This window comes from Vollenhovia emeryi, unplaced genomic scaffold (assembly GCF_000949405.1).
Source record: "Vollenhovia emeryi isolate VEMERY1.0 unplaced genomic scaffold, V.emery_V1.0 DF939179.1, whole genome shotgun sequence".
NCBI classification, from domain to species: domain Eukaryota; kingdom Metazoa; phylum Arthropoda; class Insecta; order Hymenoptera; family Formicidae; genus Vollenhovia; species Vollenhovia emeryi.
In genome coordinates this window covers 991,626-1,006,590 of record NW_011967187.1, presented here as the reverse complement: position 1 = coordinate 1,006,590, position 14,965 = coordinate 991,626, and the positions used below count along the sequence as shown (strand labels likewise).

At 41.5% G+C, this 14,965-nt stretch overlaps 2 protein-coding genes across 2 annotated transcripts in view; both read left to right on the top strand.

Moving 5' to 3' along the window:
* Positions 1-732: 732 nt before the first annotated feature.
* LOC105563236 (protein Fer3) lies at positions 733-4,766 on the top strand. Its single transcript, XM_012014646.1, has 4 exons — positions 733-960; positions 2,210-2,364; positions 2,794-2,953; positions 3,481-4,766. Exons 1-4 carry the CDS (start codon positions 913-915, stop codon positions 3,631-3,633), a joined length of 516 nt encoding a protein of 171 aa, XP_011870036.1. The 5' UTR covers positions 733-912; the 3' UTR covers positions 3,634-4,766.
* A 10,044-nt stretch (positions 4,767-14,810) lies between these two features.
* LOC105563282 (inhibin beta chain) overlaps positions 14,811-14,965 on the top strand; it is a 29,214-nt gene continuing 29,059 nt past the window's right edge. The window contains exon 1 of the mRNA XM_012014746.1: positions 14,811-14,951. Coding sequence (XP_011870136.1) covers positions 14,811-14,951 — 141 coding nt within the window. The remainder of the gene's footprint in view (positions 14,952-14,965) is intronic.

Below are 14,965 nucleotides of genomic sequence, written 5' to 3'. Positions count from 1 at the left end.
TTTCTTGAAATTTGTGTTTAACACATATGAGCCATACTAATTTATTAATTATAATAGATATTAAACTGTGACATAAAAAAGAGATAACATTGAAATTCTCTAGCACTTTTAATTATAAATATTAACAAACGACAAAATAGACATGTACTATATATTCGAGCTGTAAGTGGCATACTATTATAAAGCGGTAAGTACTTAATCTTTATTTAAATACAAATTTTTTTGACAATTCGTATTTTATCGTTGAACATTTATTAGTCACGTAAAGAATTATTTAACGCCGGTAACTGATTAATCAATGTAGAAAACTGTTTGACGACGCTTGGCTGACAAATTCTAATTAAAGAAATTTATTGCGAAAAATATTAGGTACCTCAGCCATTTTTACAAAAGGGAAAAAATTTTATTATACATATTGGCTTTGCAGTTTATAGTCCAGATAAATGCGTCTTTATTCGCCAGGCCGAAAGCTCGATTTTCGCGTCGTTCAGTTCCTGTCCATCGCTTCCATCTTACAATCTTTCGGTCGATATCCGAGATCTGCTCTCGCAGCACCGGTAGGCTGCGTCGCGGCAAGCACCGCCCAACGGGGGTACAAGGGGTACGAGGGGGCCCCAATGTCGTGGCTGCGTCGCGGCGCACGCGTCCCGCAACGAACGATCCTCGCGCATTCGGTGATCACGAAGGGGGCGGTTACCCCCGGGGGTGTTCGCGAAATTTCCGAAAATGCGCTACCCCGGTGGAGAATCATCAGAAGAACGGGACGTTCGGGCCCCGAAACGTCGCAGGACGTCGTCAAAGTGTCGTCGCGCGCGGACACCCTCTCTTTTTTTTAATTTTTTTCCACCCTCTGCAAGTGAGTGACCTAAGCACGCTGGTGGTATCCGCTCGTCGTTGGACAGGAAGCGGGATATGAGCTACACCGAACCGCTGTGGGAGATTAATGGAAATCAAGCACCAGTGAGTTCGAGGGCGAGACCCGCACGATTTACGGTGTCATCGATTTAATTATTAAAAAAAAACAAAAGGGGGAAGGCGATTATTATAGCGGCACGTTTTGCTCTGTTGACCTATCTATAAAATTAAATTATATATTAAGTGATTTAATTATAATCATATAAAATTATAGAAAAGCTCCGTCTGTGATAATTATAGCCGAATACCGATTAACGAACATGTCAAGTGAGATACAGTGTCAGATTATGACTACAAATCGCCGTGATGCATTTTAATAATTAACAGTTAATTAAGCCAAAATTAAGAGTGACTTTGATTAAACTCCAATTATCTCAGTTGGTGATTAATTTATCCAGCAATATCAATATTTTGTTCAGCATGAATACACTGAAAAAAATTATTTCACTACCATAGTTAATTCATGCTTTGCTAAAAATATTTTGTTGCCGTAACTATAAATTTCTAAACCACAGCAAACGGTTTGCTGTCGCACCTAATACAATAGGCACAGTAACCAAATATTCAGCTATCATAACTAAATATTAGCTGTTGATATTTTACAACTGAAATTTAGTTACTACATGTAATTTTTAGCTGTGGCAGCTACATTTTTTTCGTTTAGATTGTCAATCGTTTGTTTGACACGTGGAAAGAAAGATTGGATTAAGGGCCAGGAATTATATAATTCAAAAGTTTGTTGCGAGTAAATTTTGCTGAGAATTAATTATCAACTAAGTTAATCGAAGTTTGACCAATGTTGCCCTAAAAGTCTGGTTCTATTAACAGGCAACATGTCCCCGTCAAAACGCATGTTCTCATTTCCAAAAAAGAGCATCAAAACCCAAAGGGACGCGTTTATAATATTTATATCTTATTTTGTAACGTTATTTCTAATTTTATACAAATCTATTAGACACGCTGTAAATGTTTTCCGGATTCTCGCGTAACTCGCGTTGCGACGGATTCTCTCGGACGAAATCTGTAGGGCAAGAAGGGGCTGTTTGAGGCTCCAATTATATTATTAACTAATTTTACATTAATTTTTAAATTATTATTTTTTCTTGTTATGATTGATTCATTGCTTCCACTCTCAGTTTCAATGTTTCCATTTCAGTTGTCCCCTCCGCGGGCTCTTGGAATCCCTGAGCTTCCAAGATTTTTAGATGTCTTAAAGTTTTTTATTCGATTTTTTCTTTAACTGATTTAAATAGCCCCCCTCCTTGCTCTATTCTTTGAAACCTGTACGTAACAGGTAATCGCGGCGGAGATGTCGCAGTACGTCGGCGGTGAGATCGCCAGCTACCCGATGTGGGACAGTTCCGTTTTGTATCAGGCACAACCGCCCGCTCATCCGCACGTGAACGAACACGGATTGTACAGGCAACCCTGCGCGTTGTTGCACCAGAGGTAATTCATTCCGCGAGGCTGTGGAACTGACCACAAGAGAAAGTCGAAAGGTAAAGGGACATCTGGAAAAAGAAGATTTAGTAATTCTTACATACGTTTTGTTGCCATTCCTTTATAATCTCCGCGAACATTTATACATTTATCGTCTGAGCTTTCTAATTTTCTACTCAAACAAAACCTTAGTTTGATGCGAAATTATCTCTACACCACGTAAGAAAACGACCGCAACAAAATTTCTGTGAGAATTACTAATTTCTCTTTTTTTTCACTTTCCTAAGGGTCCTTTTACTTTTTTACTTTCCTCCGCGTATTCAATTAGAACGATATTATTTCTTATCTTTTGAGCCTTCATGAATGGACGTGAGGCTCTCAATATTACCGTACTATAATCACGTGATAAAATTGTGTATAAAATTCTGGAATTTTCAGTCGTTATACGTCGAACGGCCGCTCGCCGAATTTGCCATCGTCAACGACAAAGAAACCGAGACGTCGAGTGGCGACGGTATCGCAGAGGAGAGCCGCGAATATCCGGGAGAGACGCAGGATGTTTAATCTGAACGAGGCCTTTGATAAACTTCGTAGGAAAGTATGTGATTTTATTGTAAAAATGAAATATTTAAGTTATTAAAGACTTGTTAAATTTTATCACATATTTTGCAATATTAATCAATCTTAGTTTAAAGGAAATAGCTCATTTATAATACAAAGAAAATATGTAAAAAGCCTTTAAAACTAAATATAAATATAGGATATCATGAAATATAATAACATTTTAAGGTTTAGTAAATTTAAAAATAAGAAAACTATTGAAAACCAAGTTTGATGTAAATATTGGGTTATGTGTTAAATATACATATAAATTGAAAATGATTAAAATAAAGTAAAAATTTAATTATACAAATTAATTGTGATAAGAATAAAATAGTTAACGATAAAAAGTAAAGTTATTTGAAGCAAAATTTAATTTTTACTTAAAAATGTATCGCCTACAATTGTTAATATAGATAAGCTTTTATTACATTTGAATTATAATAGAAAAGGTGACGTTTTTTCTCTCGATTATCTTTAGAAACTTCCCGTTTTCGATTCTTCAATCTGATCGTTCATGTTCAGGTACCAACGTTCGCCTACGAGAAACGGCTCTCAAGAATCGAAACATTGCGTCTAGCGATCACGTACATCGCCTTCATGGGGGAGCTACTCGGTATCGAGCCAAGTAGTCCGAAGCCGGAATACATACCTCGGGAGTATTACTTGCCAAATTGAATGTCTTTCTCTCCTCTATCGTAATTAACGAGGCGTTCACGGGCCAATGCGAGTCTACGTCTTACTGACGAAAAACGTCTAGTCGGCGAAATCAGTCTTCCATTATTGATTAGCATTATAACATTAAGTCTCGAAATGTAATTTAACACACGTTCACATATGACACTCGTACTTCTACGATATTACTCGATCTTTTTCGTCTCAATCCATTACTTTTTTCGATACTATCACTCTTCGATGTTGTGCAAAAATTTCTATGTACGAAATGTATGGAAAAATAGTAGATTAAAATCTAAATGGATTTATCGAGCAATCCTCGAAACACTGTTCTAGTATCGAACGGATTAAATATTCGATTAAAATGTTTTCCCTTACTATGCAGACAATAATCTTGTAATGCTTTATCGTGTCGTTTATTACGAATCTCGTGTGATTGAAGGGAATGATTGCAATATTAAGAGATAAAATTAAGATCCTCTGTCTTTTATTCTTCGTAAATACGCGTTGTATGTTATAAGATGGCGTTGGATTGCGGCGAATCAAAAAAGGAACATTTTACGAGTTTGGTCTCCAATGTTGAACAAATTAATCGGCAAATAGAAATCTCGTAAATATTGAAATTGTAACAAAAATATTGAACTTGTAAATTAAAAAATTATATTATACCTTTTCTGATAGTAATGAGAATATTCATCAGAATCCGTATTTGTCTTTATACAATACAACCCCATCTTACATCACTGCAATTATTAATTTTAATAATATGATTGCTGAATATATGTGTATAACTATTTGTCTCTGATTATCGAAATTGCGGATTGCAAAAATAAATAAGTGTGAAAATAAGTTAAAATAAAGATTTAAATGATAACATATTATATCCCGTATTCTGCGAGAATTTGTTTTTATACGCGAATCCTGATAATGATCCAAAATTGCTTATCAACTACTGGCGATTCACATTCTTTCGTTGCTAACATATAAATTATATTTATAATTGCAAAATATAAAAATTTGCTGACAAGCTACGTTGTACTCCTTTTGCCAACAAAATTTGTAGTAGATTGTACTCGATAAACTTGGTTATCTATATATTTTATTGTAACTTTGCATTTTCTGGTTATAAATGAAATGATGCCTTTCCTTTAAATTTGAATTAAATTTTTATCCGATAAAAACAGACCAACTTGTAGAGGCCCTCCACCACCCCCGCCGAATTCTTATCGGCGGTCCTCTTTTGTTTGCGATAATGTTGCGTTTTTACATTTTTATAACTTAATTTTTTTCAAAACATATTTTGAAATATATACAAAAATATAAAAAAAGAGAGAAAGTTACATAGCGAAACTAAAAACATAATACACAATAAAAATATGTGCAATTTTTCATTATGACATAAAATTACATATAAACATGTGACACGTGTGTGTTTACAATAATACATACCTAACTCTTACAATGTAAAACATTAATAGAAAATGTTACACAGTACACACAACGTGTTACATATGTGGCTGTGCTCATAATTATGTATATGTACAACATTTTTTATTAATGTGCAAACGAAAAATCAAACTGTAAAGGCAAATTTATCGATCAATTGCAAACGAAACTCTATCGATTAAAAAACTATGTAAATCAAATTGAACTAAAATCTATTCGATAGAAACACATCGACCTATACATATAGAGGCCCTCCACCACCCCCGCCGCGTTTAATCGACGGTCCTCTTTTCTTTACAATTTGATTTTTTACATTCTTATTATTTATTTCATTTTCCTTATATTTACTTTACAATACATACAATATAATAAAAGAAATAATGACATTATAAAATTAAAAATATAATGTCTGTACAATATCCTACAATATTTCTCTCGACGTTCTATATAAAATATGCGGTATACGTACAATAACGCGAAATTCTTTTTATGTACCTATTATATTAAAGTCATTGTTACTTCGTTAATTTATGTTACCTAATTTTTTAAACTGTCGAATCATGTCCCGCTATCCCTGACTATCCGAATCCCTACCTACCCGTATTCCGATCTATAGACCTATTTATCCAATTTCTACCTACCCGTGTTTCAACATAATGAACCTACAAATCTTTAATTAACCGCGACGCGAGTTTCTAGGGGTTTGACTTGGAGTTTAACGCGACCGCGGGATTTAATAGGGGTTTCACTCTCGCACATATGCGAGAATGTATGTATATAGAAGCATAACCCACCCGAATTGTGACAAATCAAAAGAAATCAAAGTATACTTCATGCAGCACCTTACTTAGGTACTCCATCAGAGTGGCCAATATTGACCACATACCTCGTCGTATTTAGTCCTTCGGTGGGCCAGATTGGACCTACCTTTCGTTGCTCCCGGCCATACAGTCTGGTCATTTTGACCAGAGATCAGGAAGGAAGAAAACTCCTTCCATAGTCGGTTATCGTCACCGACAAATATTTCGTACGGTTCGAATATACGAGTGTCGAACGTATCGAAAAATGCACCACCACGCGAGACGTTAATTAAAGAAGAATATTAATTAAAAAAACTTACTGTATATACGAATCAAAATTATTTTTACTGCCGTTAGTTATTCAAAAATATTGACCATCTCTTCGTAATTTAATCTTTGATTTCGAAATTCAAGTAGGTATAGAAAAAAATTTACTTCGCGCGTTAGTGATTTTAATCATATTCCACGACCAATTAAGATTTATAATATGGATAAAATTAAACAATTAATAATTTCTTAAAAATTTTTGTTGGAAAACCGATCGCGAAAACCGACCGCGAAAATGCAGAGATGCGTGTGACTATGCATGTATTCATGCGAGACGCATCTTGAAAGTACATATATAACGTACGTATATACGTATGTACATACATACACAGAATAAATGATGTGAGATCCAGAAGAACGAAACTTCTTTCAAGATTTTAACCGATATTATAATAGCATATTATAATTAATTAATAACTGCAAATAATATATAAAAATAAGTTAAACTTTCAGTGTTCTCAACAAAATATATTAGGATCTCACATCATATTATTTTATTTTATATATCAATTTATTAATAAAAATAGATAGGCTACAACAGATTAGCTCGGCGAATAAATCAATAATATTCGCCATATTTCGCTTAAGTTATATGATGTAATTCAACGATTCTCAACATGGAAAGTGAATTCAATATATCTTAATATGTAGAGTTTCAAAAGATTAAATGAATGTAAAAGAAAATTAAACCCGTTGAAAGCCAAAAACCCCGCTGCAGGAAAGAATGAATCCCAGATCTTCCGGATTACCTCCGATAGCGGTCATTTCGGCAGGGAGTTAACGACGATCGTTTCTCAAATCATTCAATCGCGTATATTTTCATTTTTATTGCAATATAAATAATTCTTCCATTATTAGTGTTAATGGGAGAATATTTATGGAGAAGGATATGTATGAAATCTTCTCTTCTTTTTCTGTTAATTTCGCGAATCAACGTCGTGCCCTTATGCCGAAACCGTTGTTTTCGGGGATCCGTGACAAAGAAAACCAGGGATTAACTCTGGTTCTGCAACGGAAAACCCAACCTTCCACTTTGAAGATCGCTACCACTACTCTTCGGTAGGTTAAATATATTAAATAAAATATTAAATTATTTGTAACCTATCCATTTTGAGGTAACGAATCTACAGAATATATCTACAATCTACAGAATATATCTACGATCTACAGAATATATCTACGATCTACGATCTACGAGATGTAGATTCGTTACCTCAATAAAAAAATTTCTCACTCACCGATCCGATGCGCAACAGCGGAGTTCTGCCACGTAGCTGCGTTGATTCTGTAACATATAAACAAAAGTCAGGTTAAAATAGTATTCAATAAAACTAATATTGTAAAATATAATTTTTAGACATATTGAACTTTTTACTTAGTTAGATATGTAAAGGATTATATCGCGAAAGATTGTTTTGAGAATAAACTTTTGTTAAATTTAAAATTGCGTTTTGTTTTCTAGTTATTATTTCTAATTATTAGAAATTATATGAAATTAAGATATAAAATAACTCAATACAACAATTAATAAAATTCAAAAGGCTCTGATGTGAATAAACAAATACAAAATAATAAAGGAATGAATAAAATAAACCGGAAAAGAGATTAATTTTACACAAAATAAAAGTAATATTTACCGCAAAGTTGCTCCGCCGGCGCCTGATGCCTCTCCCAGGCCTCCTCCTCCACTTAAGTTGTCTTCTGGCACACTCGCGAAAACACAAAGATCGTTCGCGCGATTTTACACTTTGAGTCTTTAGTCCGATTACACAAACGACACTCCCGAACGCGACGCGACGCGACGAATCGCCGCGCGCGGTTGCGATTCGTTTAAACTGACGAAATAAGAGCGAAATTATTCGTCAGTCCTCGAAAGTTAGTGCTGAAATGAACAAAATTAATTAATAAATAAAATAAATAAATGTGCTCTCTAAGAGTCAATCGGTGGATTATCACTGAAAACAGTGAATCGATTTGTTATTTTCAGCAATAATCCACCGATTAACTTTCAGAGAGTGTTAGGCCTGGTTTATCATTTTCTGGTTAACTGTCAATGTGGAAGTTACTCGACTCTCTATCCTTTTCTATATTATTATCTAAGAAAAGAGAGAGAATCGATTAAACTTTGGCCAACAGTTTATTAAAAAATGAAAAATTGGGCCTAAATAGTGCAATGGGTACTTTTGGTTGTCCCGTCTTTAGAGTATGTTATACTCTCTAAAAGTCAATCGATGGATTATCACTGAAAACAGTGAATATTCACTGATTCAGTGATAATACACTGATTGATTTTTAGAGAGTAACTCTTCAGGGTACTTAAGCCCCTCCACCGCGGCAAGGTAGTACCCGAGGAGAGGATTATCGACAAAAGGTCGTGCAATTATGTGTATATTTAAAAAAATTAATATCGAGTGAACATAACTTATAGCGAATTCGGTTGCGTGCACTAGTGCGCACTTAGTGCACAGGCTCGTTTGGTCCATTTTTATATTAAAGAATCGTCTTAAATATTTCTTGAAATATTTCGCAGCCAGTAAAATGATCTGTATAGCATCCATACGGATCATTTTTTCACTGTATCCAAATGCCACTTCACTCGCGAATTTACACTTCCGTTTGTAAAATCATTTGTCACTGTCACTGTATCCAAATGCCACTTTTTCGGATTTCACTGTGTCCGATTGTCACCGAGTTTGATTGCCACTACGAAGTGTTCGATTACATCGTCGCACTGATACCCGCACAAATCACTGACACAAATCGCGGAAAGTCAACGATCGCACGATGATATCGATCATTGATTATTCACAGAGAGCGATCGCGGTTTCTGCCCGCACTTGTCGCGAACGCGTATCAAGAAAGAATAATACGACGTGCGAAGCGGCGCGGGCATAACCGATCAATTCGATTGTCGCCGCGTGAATGATCCTGCGTACGGCGCCGTAAACACCTCTGCCGAAAACCGAGCGCGGATTCCAAGAAATGACGTAGCGCCGTAAACACCTTGGTCGAAAACAATCTATTGTGTCGAATCATTCGGCGCGGCAGATATACCGCGTGTCTTCGTGTCGCTCTTCGTAACGCGATCATTTCCTACGAGAATCTCGATCATCTCCTACACTGAGAAAAATAACCAATTAAATATAATCGGATAATCCAATTACATAATAACAAACGGATATATCCAATTAAATTGTATACCCGATGAAAAATATGATCGGTTTTCCAATCAAATTTCATCGGTAACTGTATTTCATCGGATAAATTTTATCGGATGTATCCATCATAATTTAATCGGAACACGTAATCGGAAAAATTAACCATCGGAAATGCTATTTAATTGGTTTATCCGATGGAAATTTTTCTCAGTGCACGTACGCGATCGTCCCATTCGAAAGTTATTAACATTTGTCAATTGCGTTTAAGTAATTATCGTGATCCGTAATCATATTGTTAATTTCTACGGTGATTTGTGGCGACGACGACGCGACGCACGACGAACCGCCGCGTGCGGTCGCGATTCGTTTAAAATGCGACTTTTACTTCAAATTATGCGTGGTATTCATCGCGACAAATTGCACCATAGAAATTAACGAGTAGTAGTGGTTTTTATTCCCTTTCGGGTTATACATGGCGCTTTTCCAGGGAGCGTACCCGAACCCTTTACATTTCTCCATAGAAATTAACGATTTGACATCCATTTTTGTTTTGACATCCACTTTTAGTTTCATATCAATGATTACTCCCGTTACGAAAAATTAATAACACTCTCGTGTTATCGACATTTCATGCATGCAGCACACGGAACATAACCAAGATTGGGCGCTGCATTACCCGCTTGAAAAATGCAATACAATTTCAAAAATAAAAATGGGCGTAAGGTGCCGGAATCAGTCGAGCGAAAACGGTATCAAGTAAAACGCCGGCGTGGCCGCTCTCAGGTTTCTCTCTGATAAAAGCTAATAAAAAGATTTACCAGCGCAAAAACTATATCCGAATGTGTCGGTAAAACAGATGACTTTAGGATCCTCTTAACTTGATGACTGAAGGAAACGAACGACTGTACCAAGAAGGGATGCATCTGCACGTGCATCACTCGATAGCGGTTATCGGTGAAACCTGCGCGATAACGTTATCAGCATTCCGGAGAAACCTGCATGAGATAAACCCTTCGGGTTACTCGACGTAGGTATACGGCGAATATACCCTTTCTTATCGACCCTGCGTTAACAGAAACGGCATAACTAGCTCGCGAGATCAAAAGATCTACGTGAGAACGATACTATAGAACGTGGTCGCGCTGTAAGGGGATGAGGGGTTGACCGGGAGGAACCGGTGGCCACCCAAGAAGGCGGTCTCCTTTCTCTCTGTGCCGAGCCGGCCGTTTAACAGGGCCCCCCTTTGATCTTTTCTTTTCCCCCCTGCCGATTATTTTGCTTTTTTCTTTCTCTCTTAAGGTTTTGCCGCTCGCTCGCGAGAAAGGGAGAGAAGACAGAATGGAGACGCTCGGACGATACGAGTGAGCTTGTTAGGCTGACGTCTCAATTTTAACGCTCTCGATCGAGAGTCCGAGAAGTCGCGGGTACTCCAAGGGGAAGAAGAAAGATACCGAAGGAGAGAGAAAAGGGGGAGAGAGAGAGAAAGAGAGCGAGAGATGCCGAGGGTGGGCCCCGCATGCGTAGCGGCGTTCGCATAAGCGCCAGAACAGGCCACACGCATTCACCTATATCGCATATGTAGACGAGCGAATATCTATATGAGTTTTTACACATGTACGCGTACATGTACACGGCGAACGTTACGCATTCTAGATGCCGCGTTCGGAATAAAGACAAGTCCCGAGAAGACAAGAAGATAAAGTACACGCAGAGGAGAGCGGGGAGCGGTAAAATAACGCGGACTAAAAGGGCTCTCTGCCGGGTCGTGAGGGGGTGAGGTGAGGGAAGGAGAGGACGGGGGAGGACGAGGGGAGATGGAATCCAGGGGGGGGGAGGACGGAAGGGAGAAAGACAACGGCGGACGGCGTCGGGGGGTGAAACCCGCGGGGAAAAGAAGAAACGCGAAGATAGGAGCCTTGGCTCATAATAGGTGGAGAGGCCGGCGCCTCTCGTAGCATCACCACGTGGCATGCGGCCAACTACTGTCTCCTGATCAATATGCTTACGGCTACCTCGCCTCTCTTTCTATCCCCTTCCTCTCCCGTCTCCCTTTTGCGCCTCTCCGTCACGAGAGAGTGGCGGATCAGGCGTTTCGGTGACGCGACGCGATGCGTTATCCAGCAACGCCGAGGTATCCGGCGTGGCGAAGGTAACCCAGGAACGATATCGCCATTCTTCTTCCACGGGATCGCCGCGATCCCGATGCGCGATCGAGGGATCGACTCCCGACGCGACAGAGATATCGGGAACGCAGTACATTCGTTGAATAAAATTGAAGAGATTACGCGAAGATTAATCTTGGTTAATACGACATTATGTCATGGTGTAGCTTCTTTTCAATCTGGAGAGACAGTTTCCAATTTCCTTTTATAAAAACCCAAACTTACGATACTAGATAAGAAATGTATTCTTGTCGCCCATCGGTTTCGTTAGTCAATCAGTTTTTATGGTATAATTAATGGAGGTAAAACATACTGTTGTACCTTTCGCGAGTATTTTAAATATTTGAAGTGACACATTTACTCGCTGTGCTTATCGCATACGATTATTTTAAATGTTAATGAGGAATATCGCCGAACATCAGTATAACGAATAGATTCGATCTATTTTTTTTCTGGTCAAGGAGTAACTGGAGAACTATAGAAATTTCTGCACTGCGAAAGATGTACCTTAGTTGCGAATAAATCTGGAGATCGTTCTCCACGTGGAGATCGTCCGACATAAATTTTTCTTCGCTCTCGGGCAATTACAAATATGTGCGAGCGTATCGTTTTTGCGAACAAAAGTAAAGATCTATGGCGATCCTTGCTCCCGAGGATTCCGAGATAAATGTCTCGCGTGGCCATCGCGTGGGTGGGACAAATTGGTCATCCGTTTCTACTCGGGCGTTATCTTATCATCGGCGAAGTCGCCGTGATATAACGTTGGCGCCTAACAGGTGGTCCCCGTTTCGCGCCGCCTCTCTCACGATCGATGTTGCTAATGACGTCGAGATCATTGCGATACCGCGGGAATCGTTCGCGGTACCACGCGTCAGTCACATGGTGGTGACCGCTCCGAGTGATCTCTTTCTCTCTCTCTCTCTCTCTCTCTCTCTCTCGCGGTACCATCTTTCTAAAAGCTGAGAAAAATTGAAACGGTATACGTTTTACGCGAACGCGCGTCCTCATTTCTTTATCCTCCATCCTCCTCTTCTTAAATCATCATCCGACCCTGAAGGAATTGCGCCCGCGCACTATCGTCATCAAGGGCCGAGACGAGACCCTACACATTTATGCGCGCACGGGGTCTTTAAATATCTCAGCGGCGGATCACGAAGAGCTATCGCATTATAAGGGACCACCTATATAAAGTTACCGAGAAGTTTAGTCGGCCGTTGTAGTACCTATATCGTGGTGGGTGGGTGAATAGTATCTCGTTGGTCGTGCTAGACACCGCCGACGGTAGTGGGTGGTTGATAGTGGTGGTGGTGGTGGTGGTGGTGGTGGGTGGTGGTGGTGGTGGTGGTGGTGGTGGCTACCGCTGGTGCTGGTGCTGCTGCTGGCTGCTGCTACTGCTGCTGGCTGTTCCTGATGCCGGCTCACTAATGGTACGGCGGTGGTGGTGCCGGTATCGGTAGTGGTGGTAGTGGTGGTGGTTGCCCCTCAGTGTCCGGCGCGCCTCCGACAAGCGTGCTTCGGTCGTTACGAAAGGATTCTATGAACGCGCTCCCGGCGTTCACCGCGGATGAAATCGGCTGATTTCCTGCCGTCGTCGCGCAACAGAGAGACGGCCAGAGGGACGAACCAGGATAATAACGGCGAGTGGGCAAAGTGGAAAAAGCGGCAGGTGGAGGAAGAGGCGAAGGAGAAAGAGGAGAACGCGCCGAGGAAGCCGGAGTCGGGACGGGATTACGATCGTGTACGTGGGATTACGCGGATTACTGTCGCCGTTGGTTCGTTCGGGCTGCCGCTGTCGCACGAGGAAGGATGCGATTAGTTCCGGCCACGCTGCGGTGTTCGTCGCTGGTAACGGGGCTCGCGGTGACAGGTCTGCGCGGATCGTTGGCGCGGGTCAGGACGGGCCCGCGACGTTTGCCGCATGCGGCAGGCAGGCACGACGGCGAGTCCTGCTAACCGACGAGCCGCAGGATCCAACGCACGCGGGAGGAGTGGACCACCGCGAGCGGGCGCCCGACGATCGTCCGGAGAAGATATCCGGGGGACCGTACTCGCGAGCGCGCGTGGGTCACTACGGGGCGGAGCGCGCCCGTAGTCGGAGCGTCGGCACACGGAGCCACACCAGACTTTTAAATGGTGCATTATTATCCCGGGGATCTTAGCCGTAGTGAAGAGTTAGGTATACATAGGAAGTGCCCGAGAAAGTCGAGAAGACCCTAGTCGATAGCGAGCGACGTCGCCGCTTCGTTCGTTCCGAGGAGCCGGCGTGACAGGGAGGAAGAAAGAACGAGAGAGAGGGGAGAAAGGGGGAAGATAAAGAGGAGGAGAGAGAGAGAGAGAGAGAGAGAGAGAGAGAGAGAGAGAGAGAGAGAGAGAGAGAGAGAGAGAGAGAGAGAGAGAGAGAGAGAGAGAGGGAGGGAAAGAGAGAGAGAGAGAAAGAAAAAGGGGTTAGAGTAGCGAAGTGAAGCGTGCACACACAGTCAAGTTCAACGACCCGCTCGGATTAGCTCGCGCGAACGAGCGGAAGGCCGGCTCAAGGACGGTGTTCAGGACAAGTCCGGCAGAAAGGGAGACGCGCGGAGGGAAAGAGAGCGTGAAGAGCGCAAAATACATATACCTACAATTATATACATAAAAATATACATATATATGTACGAAGGAGGAAACGCGTTTATGGGTGAGAACGCGGAAGCAAAGCGTGTGCGAATGGCCGAAACTACGAGCGGTGTGCACCGGTCGGTTACGGCGATCCATCGCTTGGGTGAGATCGATCTTGAGGCGCCGGCAATCGGTAGTTGGTGATGGGGGGTTTAGGCGAGGATGCCTTCTCCCTGTCTTCTCTGTCGTCATCATCACCGTCGTCGTCGTCACCGCTACGCGCCGTCATCCCCTACGCCATCGAGTCGTCGTACCGTTCCGTCCCACGTCGTCCCGTCGTCCCCAGTGACCGCCATCGTCGTCGTCGTCGTCGCGGTCCCCGTAGTCCCTCGGCACCACCGCAGGCAAGGAGCAAGCCCGTTAACGGCAAGCAGAGGAGACTCTTCACCGGCGCGAAAGACTTGCTGTTGTTCGGCGTCGGATGCGTCGGTGGTAGCGACGTCAACAACGTCATCGTCGACGGGGAGCCTAACGACACCCGAGCAAGAAGAAAGCGGGAGCCCCTTCGCGCATCAGGTAGGACACTCGGGGTACCGGTATCGGATCAAGAGCAGAAGGAAAGAAGGGAGCACCGAAGCAAGAGAAGGAGGAGGCGCAGGTGGTGGGGACGAACGAGGTGACTCGCCGTCGAGATGCACCAGGTGCCCTACGGACGCAGCGGTACCTCGAGCGAAGACCGAAACGATAGGACCTTCTGGAAGCAGCAGCAGCAGCAGCCGTCCGAGTGCATCAGGCGAGTGCTCCAACAGCAGCAGCCTAGATCCCGCGGTCGTGCCCGTGCCCGCGC